The sequence below is a fragment of the Elgaria multicarinata genome, chromosome 11 (genome assembly GCF_023053635.1).
Source record: "Elgaria multicarinata webbii isolate HBS135686 ecotype San Diego chromosome 11, rElgMul1.1.pri, whole genome shotgun sequence".
Classification (NCBI taxonomy): domain Eukaryota; kingdom Metazoa; phylum Chordata; class Lepidosauria; order Squamata; family Anguidae; genus Elgaria; species Elgaria multicarinata.
The window spans coordinates 10,156,662-10,172,043 of record NC_086181.1 but is presented as its reverse complement, the minus strand read 5'-3'; the positions used below and the strand labels follow the sequence as shown (position 1 = coordinate 10,172,043).

Genomic DNA, 15,382 nt, shown 5'->3' with positions numbered 1-15,382 from the left:
AGTAGTTTGGCAATGGGAATAATTCCCTAACGGGGTGTGAGGATCTGCTTTGCTAGATGTCTTCAAGCAGAGAGTGGACAGCCATCTGTTAGATGTCTGCGTGTGTGTGCTCTGATTCTGGCTTCCTGCATTGAGAAGAGGGTTGGGTTTGATGGCCCACAAGACCCCCTCCAACTCTATCATTCTATTCCAAGTTAAATCATTAGCCCACCTAGTTTGGTATTATCTTCACTGACCACAAGCAGTTTTCCTGGGTTTTAGACAGGGTTCTTTCCCATTGCTTCCTGCAGATGTCAGGGATTGAATCGTGGACCTTTTGCATGGAAAGCATGTGCTCTCACACTGAGCTACAACCCTCTACCTAGTGGTCTCCCATCCAGGGAGGTGGATCTGTTTAGCTTTACCAGTGGAACCCAGTAAAACATCTGCTTTTTCATACTGTAAAGTGCAGATGTTTTGCTCACATTTGGTCTCATCCCAACAACAGAAAAGTGTTCTGCTCTGTAAACAATCCATTCTTTGTATATATATATATATATATATATATATATATATATATCTCCTCCCTTGCCGTATGTCTACACTCCCATGATTCCATTATGTTTCTCTGAGAAATGAAGAGTTCTGTGAAACTTGGAGGCTTGCACACTTTTATACAACCTAGATATTTCCATTAAGGGACTTCATTTTACCTCCTTTGCATATCCTCCTCTTTAAGACTCACATGGTTGCAACTGCTACCATCTACTAAACTACCTAAGGTAGACAGAGCCTGCCAAGAACAGGGCTCAGAGCTTCAGGCAGCCAGTCTCCAAAACAGGATTGGACAGGAGGACATAAGGTTGCTGTGATGGAGATAATCCCAACAGCAGCCATTCATGTGGGAGGCAATGAAGGATGTGAATTGAAAATCCAAAGCAATTGAGCCAAAGGATGAATGAGCTTTGCAAGCAATGGGGGAATCGTGGCTCTGTAGATTTGATGTTAATCTCCTAGTTAAAAGCCTCCTGTAACATGCTGCAGTCAAGCATGATCCATAAAAGGGTTCCCTGATTAGAGCCAAAGAGGGAACTCCAGGGCCCTGACTTCCAGCACCTCTGCTGTAACCACTGGACATCACTGATTGCACAAGCATTGAGGAAAACTGTGAGGGAGTCCTCATTATCCACTGTTCATGTTCTAACCCACTATGTTCCAGTCCCCTTCTGGAAGGGAAGCCAGGAACCCTCATTCCCAAACTCCAAAGTCATGCTTGTTTCCAAAACTAACTTTGACTAGCTCTGCCCTGCACTGCTGTCCTAGAAGTCCTACCGCCTATGCTCAGATGTGTAGGGATTAGTTGTGGTTACATAATACATTCTGTACATGCTCAGAGGCACTCTTGATTACTGATTTCTATGTTCCAAAGCCTGGGAGTGCTGCTTTTTGAAGCAGGTTTGCATGGGCTCTGATCTATTTTTGACCTGTCATTCCCACCTGCCTCTGAATCTATTTACCCAAGAGAATGGAGTGTAAGTTAGCTAGCCTTGAGCATGTGCAGAGTCCTATCTATTGGCGGTGAGTATCATTAAACTCACATAATTCTTAGGTTTGGGGCTAAGAAACTTCAAGACAGGAAGAATGTGTTTTCTAAAGAAGCTAGGACCTTGGAACTCCTCATTTATCAATGCTGACCCTTGGCCTCAGTTTAACCAGCTGTCTGGAGTAAACACTTATGATCTGAAAAGTGTATTGGACTGTACTAAAGATTTGGTACCTTTCTTATGTCAAGCATGTAAGAAGTCCCAAGCAAAGCCAGTTACGTTGAGTTTGAAAGCTGTCCAAGGTGCTGAACTAAGGCCTTAATTGCTGTGGATTTGATCCAATGTTAGTCTAACTCCGGTTCCATTCATTTCAATGGGTCTGTGCTAACATTGGATACAACCTTAATGGAGGATAACCTGGACTCCTCTGGGGTGTGTCTGAGTGCAAAAATCCCTCTTGATAACCAAAGAAACCACAAATACGGTCCCCTCCTATAAATAAAAGACACCCTTAAATCCAGACAAAGAGCCTGTCCCCAGCTCTGGGTGCATGATACTGAATTTAATCCAGTTAGAAGGCACCCCCTTCCTCCAAAGTTCAGGAGGAACGTCTCTCTTAAGATATTTGTACCATATCGTTCTGGCTCCCTTGAGGAATAAGGGAAGAATGGCAGTGGAAAAGGGGAGGGGGGAATGACACTGTTCATTATGAAAGCTTTTCCCGGACGTCTCCCAAAGGAAAATGCCAAATTAGTTTTCATTGATCTTTCTGGAAGTATTTAAATCCTCACCCCCACCCTGGAATCCTCTTAAGGGAAAATCCTCAAGCCGCAATATGGCATTTTTGTTGTGTGATTTTTTAAAACAACACACAACATGATTACTACACCTTTCTTCCCCATCCATGTACCCTTTTCCTAGCAGAGCAAAACAGGTGGTAAAAAGGGGGAGGGAGAGAGAGATCAGACTGAGTTGTTTGAACCAGAGCCTATGCCAGATGCCAGGGCAAAGATAATGCGCGAATTAACAATAAAAGAGCACTTCCAGCACACACAGAGTGCATTTCAAATAACACAGCCTCCCCCACCCAACCACACCAGGAATTAGGAAGTAGTGCTTTCACACCAGATAGGCTTGAACCCAGCACCTCTCCTGCTTTTCACATTTTTTTTTTTAAAAAAATCAACCATTGGTACCAGGGACTCAACCCTCCCTAGAAACTCATCCTATTATCTCCTACGTATAACAGAACAAGCCGTGTGTTGTTGTTTTCTTCTCATTAGTAAGAATGAAAAAGAACTCTGCACATAGGCAGAGGTGCTGTTTGTTGTTGCATCATTTCTCTGACTGGGTGAAAATGCGGAGATACATAATGGCCTAAATGGCCTGTCCCTTAATCCCACACATGAGGCTCTGTGTGTGCTGTGGTTGTTTGAAAGTAGGGGAGATGCTCTTCTCACATGTTCAGGAGCACTCCATTTTTTTGGCTCCATATGTTGAAAAATGGTGCCCTGACATTCCAAATTGCTTCTTACTGGGAGTGAGACACTGATCCCTGGATTTGATTGAAAACACATTCTAGACTTCAACTCCAGGCACAAATCTTTTTGCGAAGGACTGATGGTCTAAAGAATATGTGCATGGTGTGTAATGAAAGGGCATTTTAAAATGAACAACTCCACCCTGCCCTTCATCAAACAAGATTAAATTATGTTATTCACTCCCATTTCAAAGGGGACAGTCCCCTGGTGATATATAAGATATGGCACATCCCAAAGCTTATTTTTGGATGCAGCAGCATATAAATATCAGTTCCTTGTTGAGACTGCTCATTCAGTTCTGTTTTGAACTTTCTCATGAGGATAAGGAACCAGAAACTAGTAATTTACTTCAGCTTCCTATAACCCAGTAACTTTTACAGTGCAATCCTCTACATATCTACTTAGAAGCAAGTCCTGCTGAATTCAGTAGGGCTTACTCCCAGGTAAGCAGGTATAGATTTACAGTCCAAAAGGAAAAGGAAGCAGGACTGGGTTGCAATGGAAATACCTCCATTTGGAAGTGGTCGTTCATTCATTCGTTCGTTGAAGACATTTGTCCTGAATGCTCAATTGAGACTGGTGAAAGCCAGTCCAAGGCACATTAGCAGTTAATGATCTCCTGGACAAAATTCATAGGGAATAAAGACATTTATTGGATCCTTGTTGAAGTGAACAGGTGCTCCTCTTAATTTTTACAACAGTCCTATAAGGTAGGTTAGTATTTTAATCACCCTACTGCAGATGCTGGTGTGTGTAGGTCTGAAGGAGAGCAATGCTCTGCCTAACAGGCTACCTAATATTTTTAAGGCAGAGGTAAGATTTGAATCAGGGGCTTCTTAGTGCACAGCTCTGTCTTTTAGTCACAATCCTGGATCTTTGGGAAGTTCTCCCAGCTAACTTCTCCTGAGAGTTAGAATGGTGTAGTGGTTAGAGTGACAGACTAGAACTGGAGAGACCAGGGTTCAAGTCCCCCCTCAGCCATACAGTTCAATAATTTGGTAGTTTTAAATTCTGGGTGTTGTGGTCTAAGCCCATGCCCAACCCCACTCCACTCCACTCCACCCAACCCTACACATTTTTAAGTTGGTGAAGTGTATTACTCCACCTGCTTCAAAATATGTTAAGGCAAACTTGTTGCATTTCAGGTCCCCTCCTACTCATTCTACTAAGTGGGTTCCTGAGCATCTGCCCCAAATTCCAGATGGCTCCTATGTAGCCATGATGCTCACGGGGTGACCTGGGCAGTGACTCTCTTTCAGCCTAATCTGCCACACAGGATTGTTGTGAGAATATGGCCATTTCTACACCTGCCTTCCCCCCCCCCCCCGGATTGTCCCTGGATGATCCCTGTGCATCCAAATGACACACAGGGGATCCCAGGAGCAGGCGGAGACGATGGCTCCATTTTCCTGGGAGAACCCTTAGGTGTAGAAAGGGCCTAAAAGAGGGGGTGGGGATAAAAATGAATGCAAGAAAGAAAGAAAGAAAGAAAGAAAGAAAGAAAATCAATACTGGGCATTGCACAAGGAGAACCTCATCCAAGTGAACAGGGATTGTGCACAGTGGTATTGTTAGGGCAGGAATTTAGGGTCCCTCTCAGGAATATGAGCAAGAGAGCCCTTAAACAAAGCAGAGCTGGCTTACTACACTTAGAAATAAGTGAATTGCAATACACATTACCATCTAAAGTACAATGACCCACACGACCCTTAAGTCCAGAGTCTAGAATTACCTAACTGCACCACTGGTAGGGCAGCTCTTGCTCAGTGGGGTTTTCACAGGATTCCCTGGCAGAGTTCAGGGGAGGCAGGCAGATGACCTTAATGATACTCAGTCCCCACAACCCAACACAGCTGCCTCACCTTGCCCCTAAGAATTCAGGGCGCAAAAGATTCTCCAAGGCACAGTTTTACACTGTGTCAGCCAGTTTCAAACGTTTCTAAAACAAGTGATGGGCCCTTATTTGCCTCTTCCTCATTATGGTTACTGCTGTTGTTTCTTCATCAATACGCACGGTGTTTTATAAGAAACAAAAATTAAAAAATAAAAAGGTAGGCCCCTGCCCCAAGGAGCTTACAACCTACAATTTCAGTACTAGGGAAACAGTGAAGGAAGGGAAGGGGAGGGAGGAAAAGGAAGCCCAGGATAACAAAGGTAATCTTTAATTCCACATGGGTGAGGAATCTTACCGTGATTATATATTAGGGAGGGAAAGCCCCCTGCACATGTTCAGAAACACTCCTTATATTACTGTTTCGCATGTCCTAGGGCACAGGTAAGCAGCCTCCAGGCCATGGGCCACATGTGGCCCTAGGAGGACAGCTGTTTTGCCCAACACAGGTACTCAAGGTGCCCCCTACTTCCCCCTCCTGTGCAAAGGTGGTGCCATTGTGCTGGAGAAGAGGGCAGGCAGGGATAAATCTCCCCATACACCGTCTTCTCTAGCTCAATTGCATTCTGACACTACACCGAACAGCTATGGGGCAGGCTGTTGGAGTCCAATAGAGCTGGGGGAGGGTGTGACAAAGGCCCTATTCCTTGAACACCCTCTTTCTCGGCATAATAGATCCTGAAGAAGCTGGGATCACCGGGCAATGGCAGTAAACATGCATTACTTCACTTACTTCAAAACGTGGGTTTCCAGCAATTGCATTTAGCGATCCCAACCTGTGTGTTTGCATGCGTACATGCATAGGTGTGGATGCATGCATGTCTATGGGGAGGGCAACCCACCACCACTGCATGCTGTTCTAGGGCTGAGCTGGTATTCCAAAGAACAGCACCATGGGGCAGGACTCTGGGGCAGAGGTCCAGGGCCCCACTCAGCCCAATGGGGGAGGCAACTGGGCTGGCTTACCACCTTTGGAAGCAAGTGGAGTAGTCCAGTGGGCTCGCCCGCCCAGTGGAGGCTGAATGGGTCCAATTTCTGTGGGGCTGTGCGTCCACCCAGGCTTTCGGTCAGCACCAGCCAGAGCTCTAAAGGAGCTTTCCAGGGTGCTGAGCCTGTTTTGGAGGTAGGATTCAGCACCTTTAGAGTTCTGGCTGAAGCCCAGAATGGATTCACAGCCCCACCGAAATCGGAGCCACCAGGCGCCACTGCCTCCCATGTGCCCATGAAGACCATAAAGCCCAGAGTCTAAACTTACTGAGCTGAGGGTCCTCGACTGAACCTTTGTAGGAGCGAGGTGGTTGATCAAAGGCTCCTAGCCCAGGCCAGCCCCTTTTCACCTGTGCACACAAACACAGCTGGACCAGGACGTGCATGGGATAAATCCGACCCATTCCCGCTTCCGCCTTACTTCTGAACTCACTACGCATCAGCAGAAAGATCAAAGTCGGTGGCGCATCTCAACATCAAAAGAGCGGGGGGGGGGGTGTTTCCAAGAAAAGAATGGCCACAAGCAGGGGCTTTCGTCCCCAAAGATATTGAGTGGGCGATGGGCGCAGGAGAAACGACGGGGATCAGATTCACCCCCACCCCACCCCACCCCCCAACCTCGATATCGGTGGTTGCTGCTGCTGCTCGCAGAAACACAAAGAGCGTCTCTCGTTTTCTCTAGACTCTTTGTTAACTCCAAGGATGGGAAGGCGGGGTGTGGGGGGCAGAGGGAGGGAGGGAGGGAGAGAGAACCGGAGCCTCGGGGTGGGTGTGTAGGCAGCAGGCCTGTAGCCGGGGTGTGGGGGGCTGCCCCCACCTAAATTTTCTCTGCCCCCTTATTATTATTATTATTATTATTATTATTATTATTATTATTATTATTATTATTATTACAAACAAATAATTTTTTTGTTTTTTTCAAAAAAACGTCTTTAAAGGGCCTGCAAACCAGATAAACTGCCCCCCTCCCCAGAACTTTTAGGGTGGGAGGCAGGGATGGGGGTGGTGTTCACATGATTGTTCTGGACTTGGAGCAGATATCACGCATCTTCACTGTCCCCCCCTTTTCCCACGCGGGATCTCCCTACCTCCACCCCACCCCCGGCCCGTGATTTAGGACACTTCCCCGGCGTTGAAAGGGAGGTAAGACGGACGGGAAGGGGGAAGAGGGCATATCAATGTGACAACCCCCCCCTCCCAATTCCCAATGTCGTCCTCCAGCCCGTTCCAACTCACGCCGAGCCGAAGCGCCCATCCCCAGGGCGTCGCGGCGCTCCCCTCCCAGGTGGAGTTTTAACTTTAGCACGGAGGGCAGAGAGCGGGCGCTTTGGCTGTGAGCGAGCAACGGCAGGATTCGCCTTCTTCCTTTCTTCCTTTATTGCATTTCTATACCGCCCAATAGCCGAAGCTCCCTGGGCGCTTCACAAAAATTAAAGCCATGAAAAAGCCTAAAACAAACAGTATGAAAACGTGGCAGGTCTTCCAAAGTCTTCCATGACTTTCCCGCGTTCATCAGTGAACCGGGGGGGGGGGAGGCACTCTTCTTCAGCCCCCCCCCGGGCCAAGACACCCAACTCCCCATCGCCCCCCCCCGCCCCCAGGTGGGGTCCCAGAGGCGACTTACGTGTCCCATCGAACCTGTTGGCGATGTTGTCCAGGAAGGTGTTCTGCGGCGCCAGCAAGCCTTTCATCACCGGCATGGCGGCGGCGGCGGCGGCACTACCATCGGCGCCCCCCGTCCGCCCCCCCCGACCGCCCCCGCGGGGAGGAGGCTGCGCGCCTGGGGGCTCGGGGCGGGAGTCTAGGCGGCGCCGCGGAGCGGGTCAGGCCGCGGGCTGCGCGGCATCCCGGCCGGGGCTGGGGCGAGGCGGACGGCGGGGCGAGGCAGCGCCGGAGAGTCTCCCTCGCGCCCGGCTCGCATTTCGCTCCCTGCTAATCCCAGCCGTGCAATTAGCAATGAGCGGCTGGCGGGAGGCGGCGGGGAGCGGAGAGGAGGGATCCGGAGGGATCCCGCCCAGGTTTCGCCGCCCGAAGGGCGCCCGACGCGCTCTTCGGGGTGTGTGTGTGTGTGTGTGCGAACCCGCACGCGTCTTGTGCGGGGGACCCGGAGGGAGCCGGGGCGAGGGGCCCACGCCCTCGCACACGCAGGACGTCAGCAGCCTCTGCGCTTCCTCGGATAGCCGGCGAGGGCACTTTGCGCAAACAAGTAGATATATAAATAACAGAGAGCGAACAGTATATTTTAAGGAGAAGAAAAAGAACGCATTAAGCCTGCAGTCCTATGCCCACTTGCCCGGGCGTAAGACCCACTTGATTTTACTCAGTGGGACTTCCTTCTAGGTAGGGAGGAATAGGATTGCACTGTTAAAAGCCTGGGAGAATAAGTTGCTTGCTGCCCAAAAGAGACTGGTGGCAATAGGGGAGACTAGAGGTTCCAGTTTTGGTGGGGCTGTGAATCCATTCTGGGTTTCAGTCAGAACTAGTCAGAACTCTACAGGAGCTATCCAAGGTGCTAAACTCTAGCCCTCCAAATAGGTTCAGAACCTTGGATAGATCCTTTAGAATTCTGGCTGGTTCTGACGGAAACCCAGAAAGGATTCACAGCCCCACCGAAATGGGAGTCATCAGCCTCCTCCAGCAGCCAGTGCCAGGAAGGGCTCTCCAGGGGATAGTTGGGGAAAACAGGGTGCCACCACAAAGAAGTCTCTCTCTCTTTCTGGTCTTCACCAGCCTTTACCGGGCACCTGGAGGAGAGCCTCCAAAGACAACCAATGAAGAGATTAACATGGGAGCCACATGTCTTCCTTCAGATATCTGGCCCTAAGATGTGCCTGACAGAGTCTGTTAGCTTTTAAGGTTTTTGGTTTTACCATAACCCTTCTGGGATTGTATTCATGTGCTTCTATTCCTGCTAAACTGGACCAATCATTTCCTTTCCCTTCCCGTTTGTCACTTCCCCCGCAGGACTGTGTGCAGCTTTGCTCGCTTGCTGGAGACATCCTTATCAGCGCCGCTAGTTCTTCTGGGAAGGGCACCTGCAGTCTTTGCTTGTGGCGCACACACTGTGGATTGGTGTGCATGGCCACACGGCTATAGAAAAGGAAGCTGCCTGGAGAGGCAAAATTGAAAGGGCCCACTCCCTGTGTGAATTGAGGCACCCCAGAATTCTCAGAGACATTGGAAAAGTGGCAAAGAACGTTCAACAGCACCCAGGTGGTGCTGATGGTGCAGACTGATGGAGAGTGGTGGTGCACACTTTGGAGCGTGGGGCACCCTTTAGGGCAGCCTTCCTCAACCTGGGGCGCTCCAGATGCGTTGGACTACAACTCCCAGAATGGCTGGGGCATTCTGGGAGTTGTAGTCCAACACATCTGGAGCGCCCCAGGTTGAGGAAGGCTGCTTTAGGGAGAGTTGCAACCCCCTTCCCCTGCCATGTTTTGGGCTCCATGTGATTTTTTAAATTATGAAATTAATTTATTAAGAAATTAATCGGGAAACAGGCAGAACAAATGTGCTTCTACAACCCACTGCTTCTTGCAATTTAAATGTGTACACAGGCCTTTGAACTTGGCTACGAATTTTGCCCCCCTGCCTTACAAAACAAACTCCCTCCCTACCCCCACCCCAAAACGCTTGAAACAGTTGAAATAGAATAGATGGTCTTTTGTTGCCATGCCATCCAGCTCTGTTATTCTCTTCTCCAGTCCAATCCCTGCCCAGTGCCAGGCCACGATGAAAGCAGACCGATCAAGATGCCCGTTCATGCTGGGCTTTCTCCCTGGCCTTCCACAGTTAGCCTGGGGGGAAAACCAGCTTCCTATCATTGCAGGGTTGGACCACAGAAGGATGTTCTGAGTTCAAATCCAGTACTGCAGAAATGCTCACTCAGCCTTCATTCTGCTTCGGGTAGGTTTTGTCTGTCTGCACGTTGTAGATGCCAGGTGTGAAATCCTTGCCCTAGAAACCTGTTTTCAGTGCCAGAACTCAGCCCAGCGGCTACAATATGGAAGAAAGACAGTGCTTTTGACCACATGCAGAGTTCAGTGTGTGCTGTGAGCCAGGGATCCATTTGGAGGCACTTGTTTCAAATGCTCAAAGAGAAATCAATCATAGGATGGGAGATGAAGCACGTCTCACTTGTCCAAGAGGATTCCATTTTAAATGTTGACCACAATGGTGTCAGGAGGCAAAGCAGAGGTGGGCTTTGAGGGGAATGTGACAGGAGCAGACCTACGGGTGTTCTAAGCCTATGATGAATCTGGACCTCAGTTGAGATATGGCCCAGCTCTTATTATGGGGCTTATCCATGAAGTATGGAGATGAGAGTACCTCTGAACATGAGCAGAATCCTTTCCCCTTATTGTCCAGCAGTGGGGAATTCCACTCCCCCTTGGAAACTCCATTCCCTTAGTGGGTAATCAAATGGGTGGGGCCACCCCTTCTCTCTCTCTCTCTCTCTCTCTCTCTCTCTCTCTCTCTCTCTCTCTCTCTCCACCTAGCAGGCTGCCAGGGAGGAAATGATCATTCTTGCCAGGGACCTGAACTAGTCACTTGCAAATGGCATTTTACCCCACCTCCTATTCCTTCCATTGCACCCCCTTTTTTGCTCCCCTCCCGCCAGACATCTGAATTGATTGCTTAAAGAAGGCTTTCTCTCCCCACCTTTCTTTTACTCCCTCTGTTTAGCCACCCTCCCCCCCCAAAAAAAACCAACTGCATGAAATTAGGCTGAGGGCTGCACACACTTCTGCCATAGTGTAATGAAGTTCTAGTCCTACTGGACTCAGGAGTTTGGTGCCGTATGCCTAGGGTAGAGGGAGCGGCTTTCAAGCAGGATTGAACCCCAGCATGTCTCCTTTTAAAAATCGGCAACTTTCTTCCTCCCTCCCAATCCCCTTTCCTTTTGTGTCATGTCTTTTAGATTGTAAGCCTGTGGCCAGGGACTGTCAAGAAATACTTTTGTAAGCTGCCGTGAGAGCCTTTTTTGGCTGAATGGCGGCATAAAAATGCTTAAATAAATATATATAAATGAATAAACTTAGTTTGCGAGAGTGAGCATAGTCGGGGTGGGAGGGAGGAAGAGAAGAATTCTACGTAGGGTAATTTAGATACGTACGTGGCTTAATTTGTGCCAGCCCAGTGAAGAAGAGCAATAATGAAGAGAGTATCTCTGAGCATGTGCAAAGTAATTTTCATTGTTAACAGAGCCCCTACATTGTTGGGGTAACACATTCCAGATCATGATCAGGCAAGCAGAGAATCTGAACACTTTTTCTTTTTCTTTTTCTGGAGTTGACGCCTTAACAACCACACACAAAAGAATCACCCACACAAAGAGATTTCATGCAGCCGGAGCTTCCAGCTTCGTTTGCCAACGCTGCCCTCTGGCGGCCGACCAATGCCAGGCCAATGAAGTTGCCCAAACAGCGATGGATCCATGTAGCCGCAACCCCTGGCAAGACAGTGATGGATGGATGGAGGAAACATCTGTTTAATAGATAGGTAGTTGAAGACGGGCTCTTGCTTCTGGCCTACCAGGGCACACAGCAGCCAAGGTGATTAAAACGGAGGGCTGCTTTAAAAAAACAAGGCTGTGCCCCCAGCAAAAAAAAAAAAAACTTTGGCAGACATGTCAAGTCCGAGTCAGAAAGTGAAAGGGGGGGAAACTTACCAGTTTGGGGCAGCTGTGCAACCGCTGAGAATATAGGCGTCTTAGTTGGAAACTTTTTGCCTGATAGTTCCATCAGGCCGTATGTTGCTGACTGTCTTACAGAATGGTAGGCGACTCATTTGGAGCCCAGCTTAAATACGCTCATACTTGCAAACAGTGGTGTAGTGGAGCCAGGCCTCACAGCGATGCAGCACCGGCACGTCAACATCGTTGTTAGAATAGCTAGGACTCTTCAGCTGCCACCCTGCTCAGAATTCCCTGTTTCTTCTGAATTTAGCTGCAGTCCTCACAGTAGTGGGGATGAATTTCCCCAGCAACAACCTAGAGTTCCCTGTCCTAATGCAAAGTATTTTGGGCTGGCTTGGTGTTGAACGGGCCATTAAGGCTAGGGTGACCCTATGAAAAGGAGGACAGGGCTCCTGTATCTTTAACTGTAAGGTAGAAAAGGGAATTTCAGAAGGTGTCAATTGAAGAGGGTGAAATTCTCTCTTCATCAACACAGTTAAAGCTGCAGAAGCCCTGCCCTCTTTTGTATCTGGCCACTCTACTATAGCTAGTGTAGCTTTAACTGTTGTGATGAAGAGGGAATTTCACCCACTTCAATTGACACCTGTTGCAATTCCCTTTTCTACATTACTGTTAAAGATACAGGAGCCCTGTCCTCCTTTTCGTATGGTCACCCTACCTAAACGAAGGGCTCGTGTTCTGTTCACATGACTGGAGAGGAAGGAGTTCTGAAGCCCTCTGCCTCAGTCTTGGTTGGCTTGGGAGTGAATCGCTGAGCGAAGCCGATTTTGCTGGGGGGTGGGGTGGGGGGGGGTGGGCCCTGCTTGAATTACAGCTGGAGAGGAGAACTTTAAGCCTGGAGGCCAAATCCAGCCCTCCCGGGGTTCCAGTCCAGCGCTCTGGGATTCCACGGATGGCCACGTACGCACCCCTTCCCTTGGCACCCCTCCTTTCCTCCAGTCACTGACTGTTTCATGGTTTCCCAGCTTCTCTATGGTTTTTCTCCCCATTCTAGAAGATTGAAATGCCTCTTCGAAGGTTTACGGCAGTTACAGAACATAGTAGCATCAAGCTAAAATGGGCTGGTAATTTTAATATTTGTGGCCCTGCTCCTCTTGCCTTTGGCCCCGCCCTCCACTAGAGTATGTTCCCTGGTATAAAACAGGGCAGCCTGTTTACTAACAGGGACTGGCTGACGAGACCACATCATGCCAGTCCTTTTCCAGCTTCATTGGCTGCCAGTCCAGGTCTGGGCCTGATGTAAAGTGCTGGTATTAACATTTAAAGCCCTAAACGGCTTGGTGCCAGGCTATCTGAAGGAACGCCTCCTCCCATATGTACCTGCCCAGACCCTAAGGTCATCCTCAGGGGTCCTTCTCCATGAGCCCCTGCCAAAGGAAGTGAGGCAGATGGCTACCAGGAGGAGGGCCTTCTCTGCTGCGGCACCCCGGCTGTGGAATGAGCTCCCTAAGGAGGTTCGCTTGGCACCTACATTATATGCTTTTAGACAGCAGGCGAAGACCTTTTTATTCTCCCAATATTTTAACAGTCTATAAATTAATTTGAACTTGGTGTTTTAAATTTGTATTTTTGCATTGCTGCTGTTTTTATCTTGGTTGTGCTTTTATATTGTATTTTATATTATGGTTTTATACTGTTGTTTTATACTTGAATTGTCTTAATTTTGTAAACCGCCCAGAGAACTTCAGCTATTGGGCGGTATAGAAATGCAATAAATAAATAAATAAATAAATAAATTGGAGTTTGGCCCTCAGGATGACAGAGGTGTCCCACCCCAGAATTACAGGGAGTTTCGGGGGGGTGATCTTTTGTAATGGTATCCTTAGCTACTGGTTTAGAAGGCTGGTGGGGTTTCATGATTCCTTGTCTTAAGAGCATAGTAACATGGGAAGCTGCCTTATACCAAATCAGACTATTTAAGCACCCGGACTTCCCCAACACAGCACTCTCCAGATGTGTCGGACTACTATCTCCATCATCCCCACCCATGCTTGCTAGGAATGATGAGCATTGTAGTCCAAGATGTCTGGAAGGAGGGGAAGCTGGCAACCAGAATGTGAATACAAATCTGGAAGGATGCGGGCTGGTCTTGCATTTTAAGGGAAAATGTAAAATGTATATTGGCCATGATAACAAAATTGAGCCTCCCTGTGCAGAGGCAGTTTACCTTTGAGGATCAGAGGCTGGGGACAGCTGTGTTTGTCATGTCCTGTTTGCTTCTTGGGGGCATTTAGGAAACTGGACTAGATGGTCCTTGGTTTGTTCTAGAAACGGAATTCGTAGGTTCTTCATGCAAACAGCATATCTCGCACAGACACTGACAGGATGGCTATGAAACATGATAGCTGGCTTTATTTGGGGAAGACCAGAAGAGAATGAGATGACAGACATCTGAAAAGAGCTATTTACACAAGGGGAGGGAACACACCGCTGCTACCTCAACTGCAGCCCCCGGCCCCTGGCTGGTGTTTCAATGACAGCCAACAGCAGTGATGGCAGAAAGCACAGGGGTCACGTGAACTCTTTGACATGTTTTCTCTGCTCAGTAAATGGTATCTGCAGCAGCACCAGACTTTGAGCTGGACGGCAAGTCCTTTTCCAGGGGTGTCGGGCAGCCCCTGGCTAGACCGGGCCCAACAGTATACGGCGCCGGCGTCACCTGGGTGCTGCTGGAGACATGCTCCTCGTGCTCCAAGGCCCCCTCGCCCGCCCTCTTGCCCATGGTGAGGATCCCAGCGGCCTGGTTATCCGAGCTGTGCAAGAGGCGGTAGAGCCGGCTCCGGAAGGCCGTGGCGGACGGGGCGCTGCTGCGCTTGCCGACAGTCAGGATGCCGGCAGCGTGGTTGCCCATCCCGTGCAGCAGATCGAAAATGCGGCACGAGCAGCTCTTTTGGCGGCAACACTCCGGCACGGCTTGCTTGGCCACGGCGAAGGAGCACAGCAAGAAGAACAGTAGAGCGGCTCTCTGGGCCTGCAGGGACATAACGCCGAGTCATCAGCTGAGTCATCCACTGAGTCACCAACCTCCCAGGGTTCCCCAAAGAGCCACTTCCCCTTCTCTTGGCCTGGCCCCCTTTCTCCCAGCCACCGATCCCTGAATGGTTTCCCGGCTTTTGTGCCGTTTTCCCACATTCTTTTTGCTTCGTTTTGTTTTGTTTGTATGAGTTTTATTGCAACCAAACTGCTGGATTTGGGGAGAAACGGTGTGCACGATCAACAGGACGTAGGTGCAAAATAAATAGTTCATATAAATACATAAATAAATCTTAGGATGTTCACATCATTTAGGGTCCACAGCTGAACAGTTTGACAAGTTCAAATCACCAAGCAGGCAGCTTGCATTGAAGCTGTTCCAGTCTGTTCCATGGCAATTTAGAGAATCCTTCCGCTGCATCTCAGAGTGAAAGCAGCCGAGAAACTGAGGCAATTAGGGTGTTCACAGTTCCAGCAAAAAAAGGGAGTCCCATTTGCCTAATTAGTGTAATAATACCATCGCCCAAGACGCCTGAAGTGCTTAGTAGCAGCACTAGAAATCTCAATTTCCGCATTCTAAAAAAAGGTTGAAATGTCTGTCCTAAGGCTTAATTGCTGGCAGTAAGAGCTGTAGGCTAAAATATGCAAGTATTTTGGGTGTGTTTGGCCCTCTGGCTTTGGAATGTGGCCCCCAAGAGCTACCCTGAAATGAAAATCGGCCCTCGGGCTGGAAGAGGTTCCGCGCTGCTGCTTTGTAGCCAGAGGCATC

At 48.9% G+C, this 15,382-nt stretch overlaps 2 protein-coding genes across 2 annotated transcripts in view; both read right to left on the bottom strand.

Moving 5' to 3' along the window:
• KCNH4 (potassium voltage-gated channel subfamily H member 4) overlaps positions 1–7,642 on the bottom strand; it is a 67,410-nt gene extending 59,768 nt beyond the window's left edge. Inside the window, exon 1 of the mRNA XM_063138587.1 lies at positions 7,567–7,642. Coding sequence (XP_062994657.1) covers positions 7,567–7,642 — 76 coding nt within the window. The remainder of the gene's footprint in view (positions 1–7,566) is intronic.
• Positions 7,643–14,182: 6,540 nt separating this feature from the next.
• On the bottom strand, positions 14,183–14,623 carry HCRT (hypocretin neuropeptide precursor). The gene has a single exon (XM_063138161.1). It carries the CDS (start codon positions 14,621–14,623, stop codon positions 14,183–14,185), a length of 441 nt encoding a protein of 146 aa, XP_062994231.1.
• Positions 14,624–15,382: the final 759 nt, after the last annotated feature.

What these genes read in the sequence shown, in the direction of transcription:
- HCRT (XM_063138161.1), bottom strand. Translation starts at nt 14,623, where the DNA reads ATGTCCCTGCAGGCCCAGAGAGCCGCTCTACTGTTCTTCTTGCTGTGC.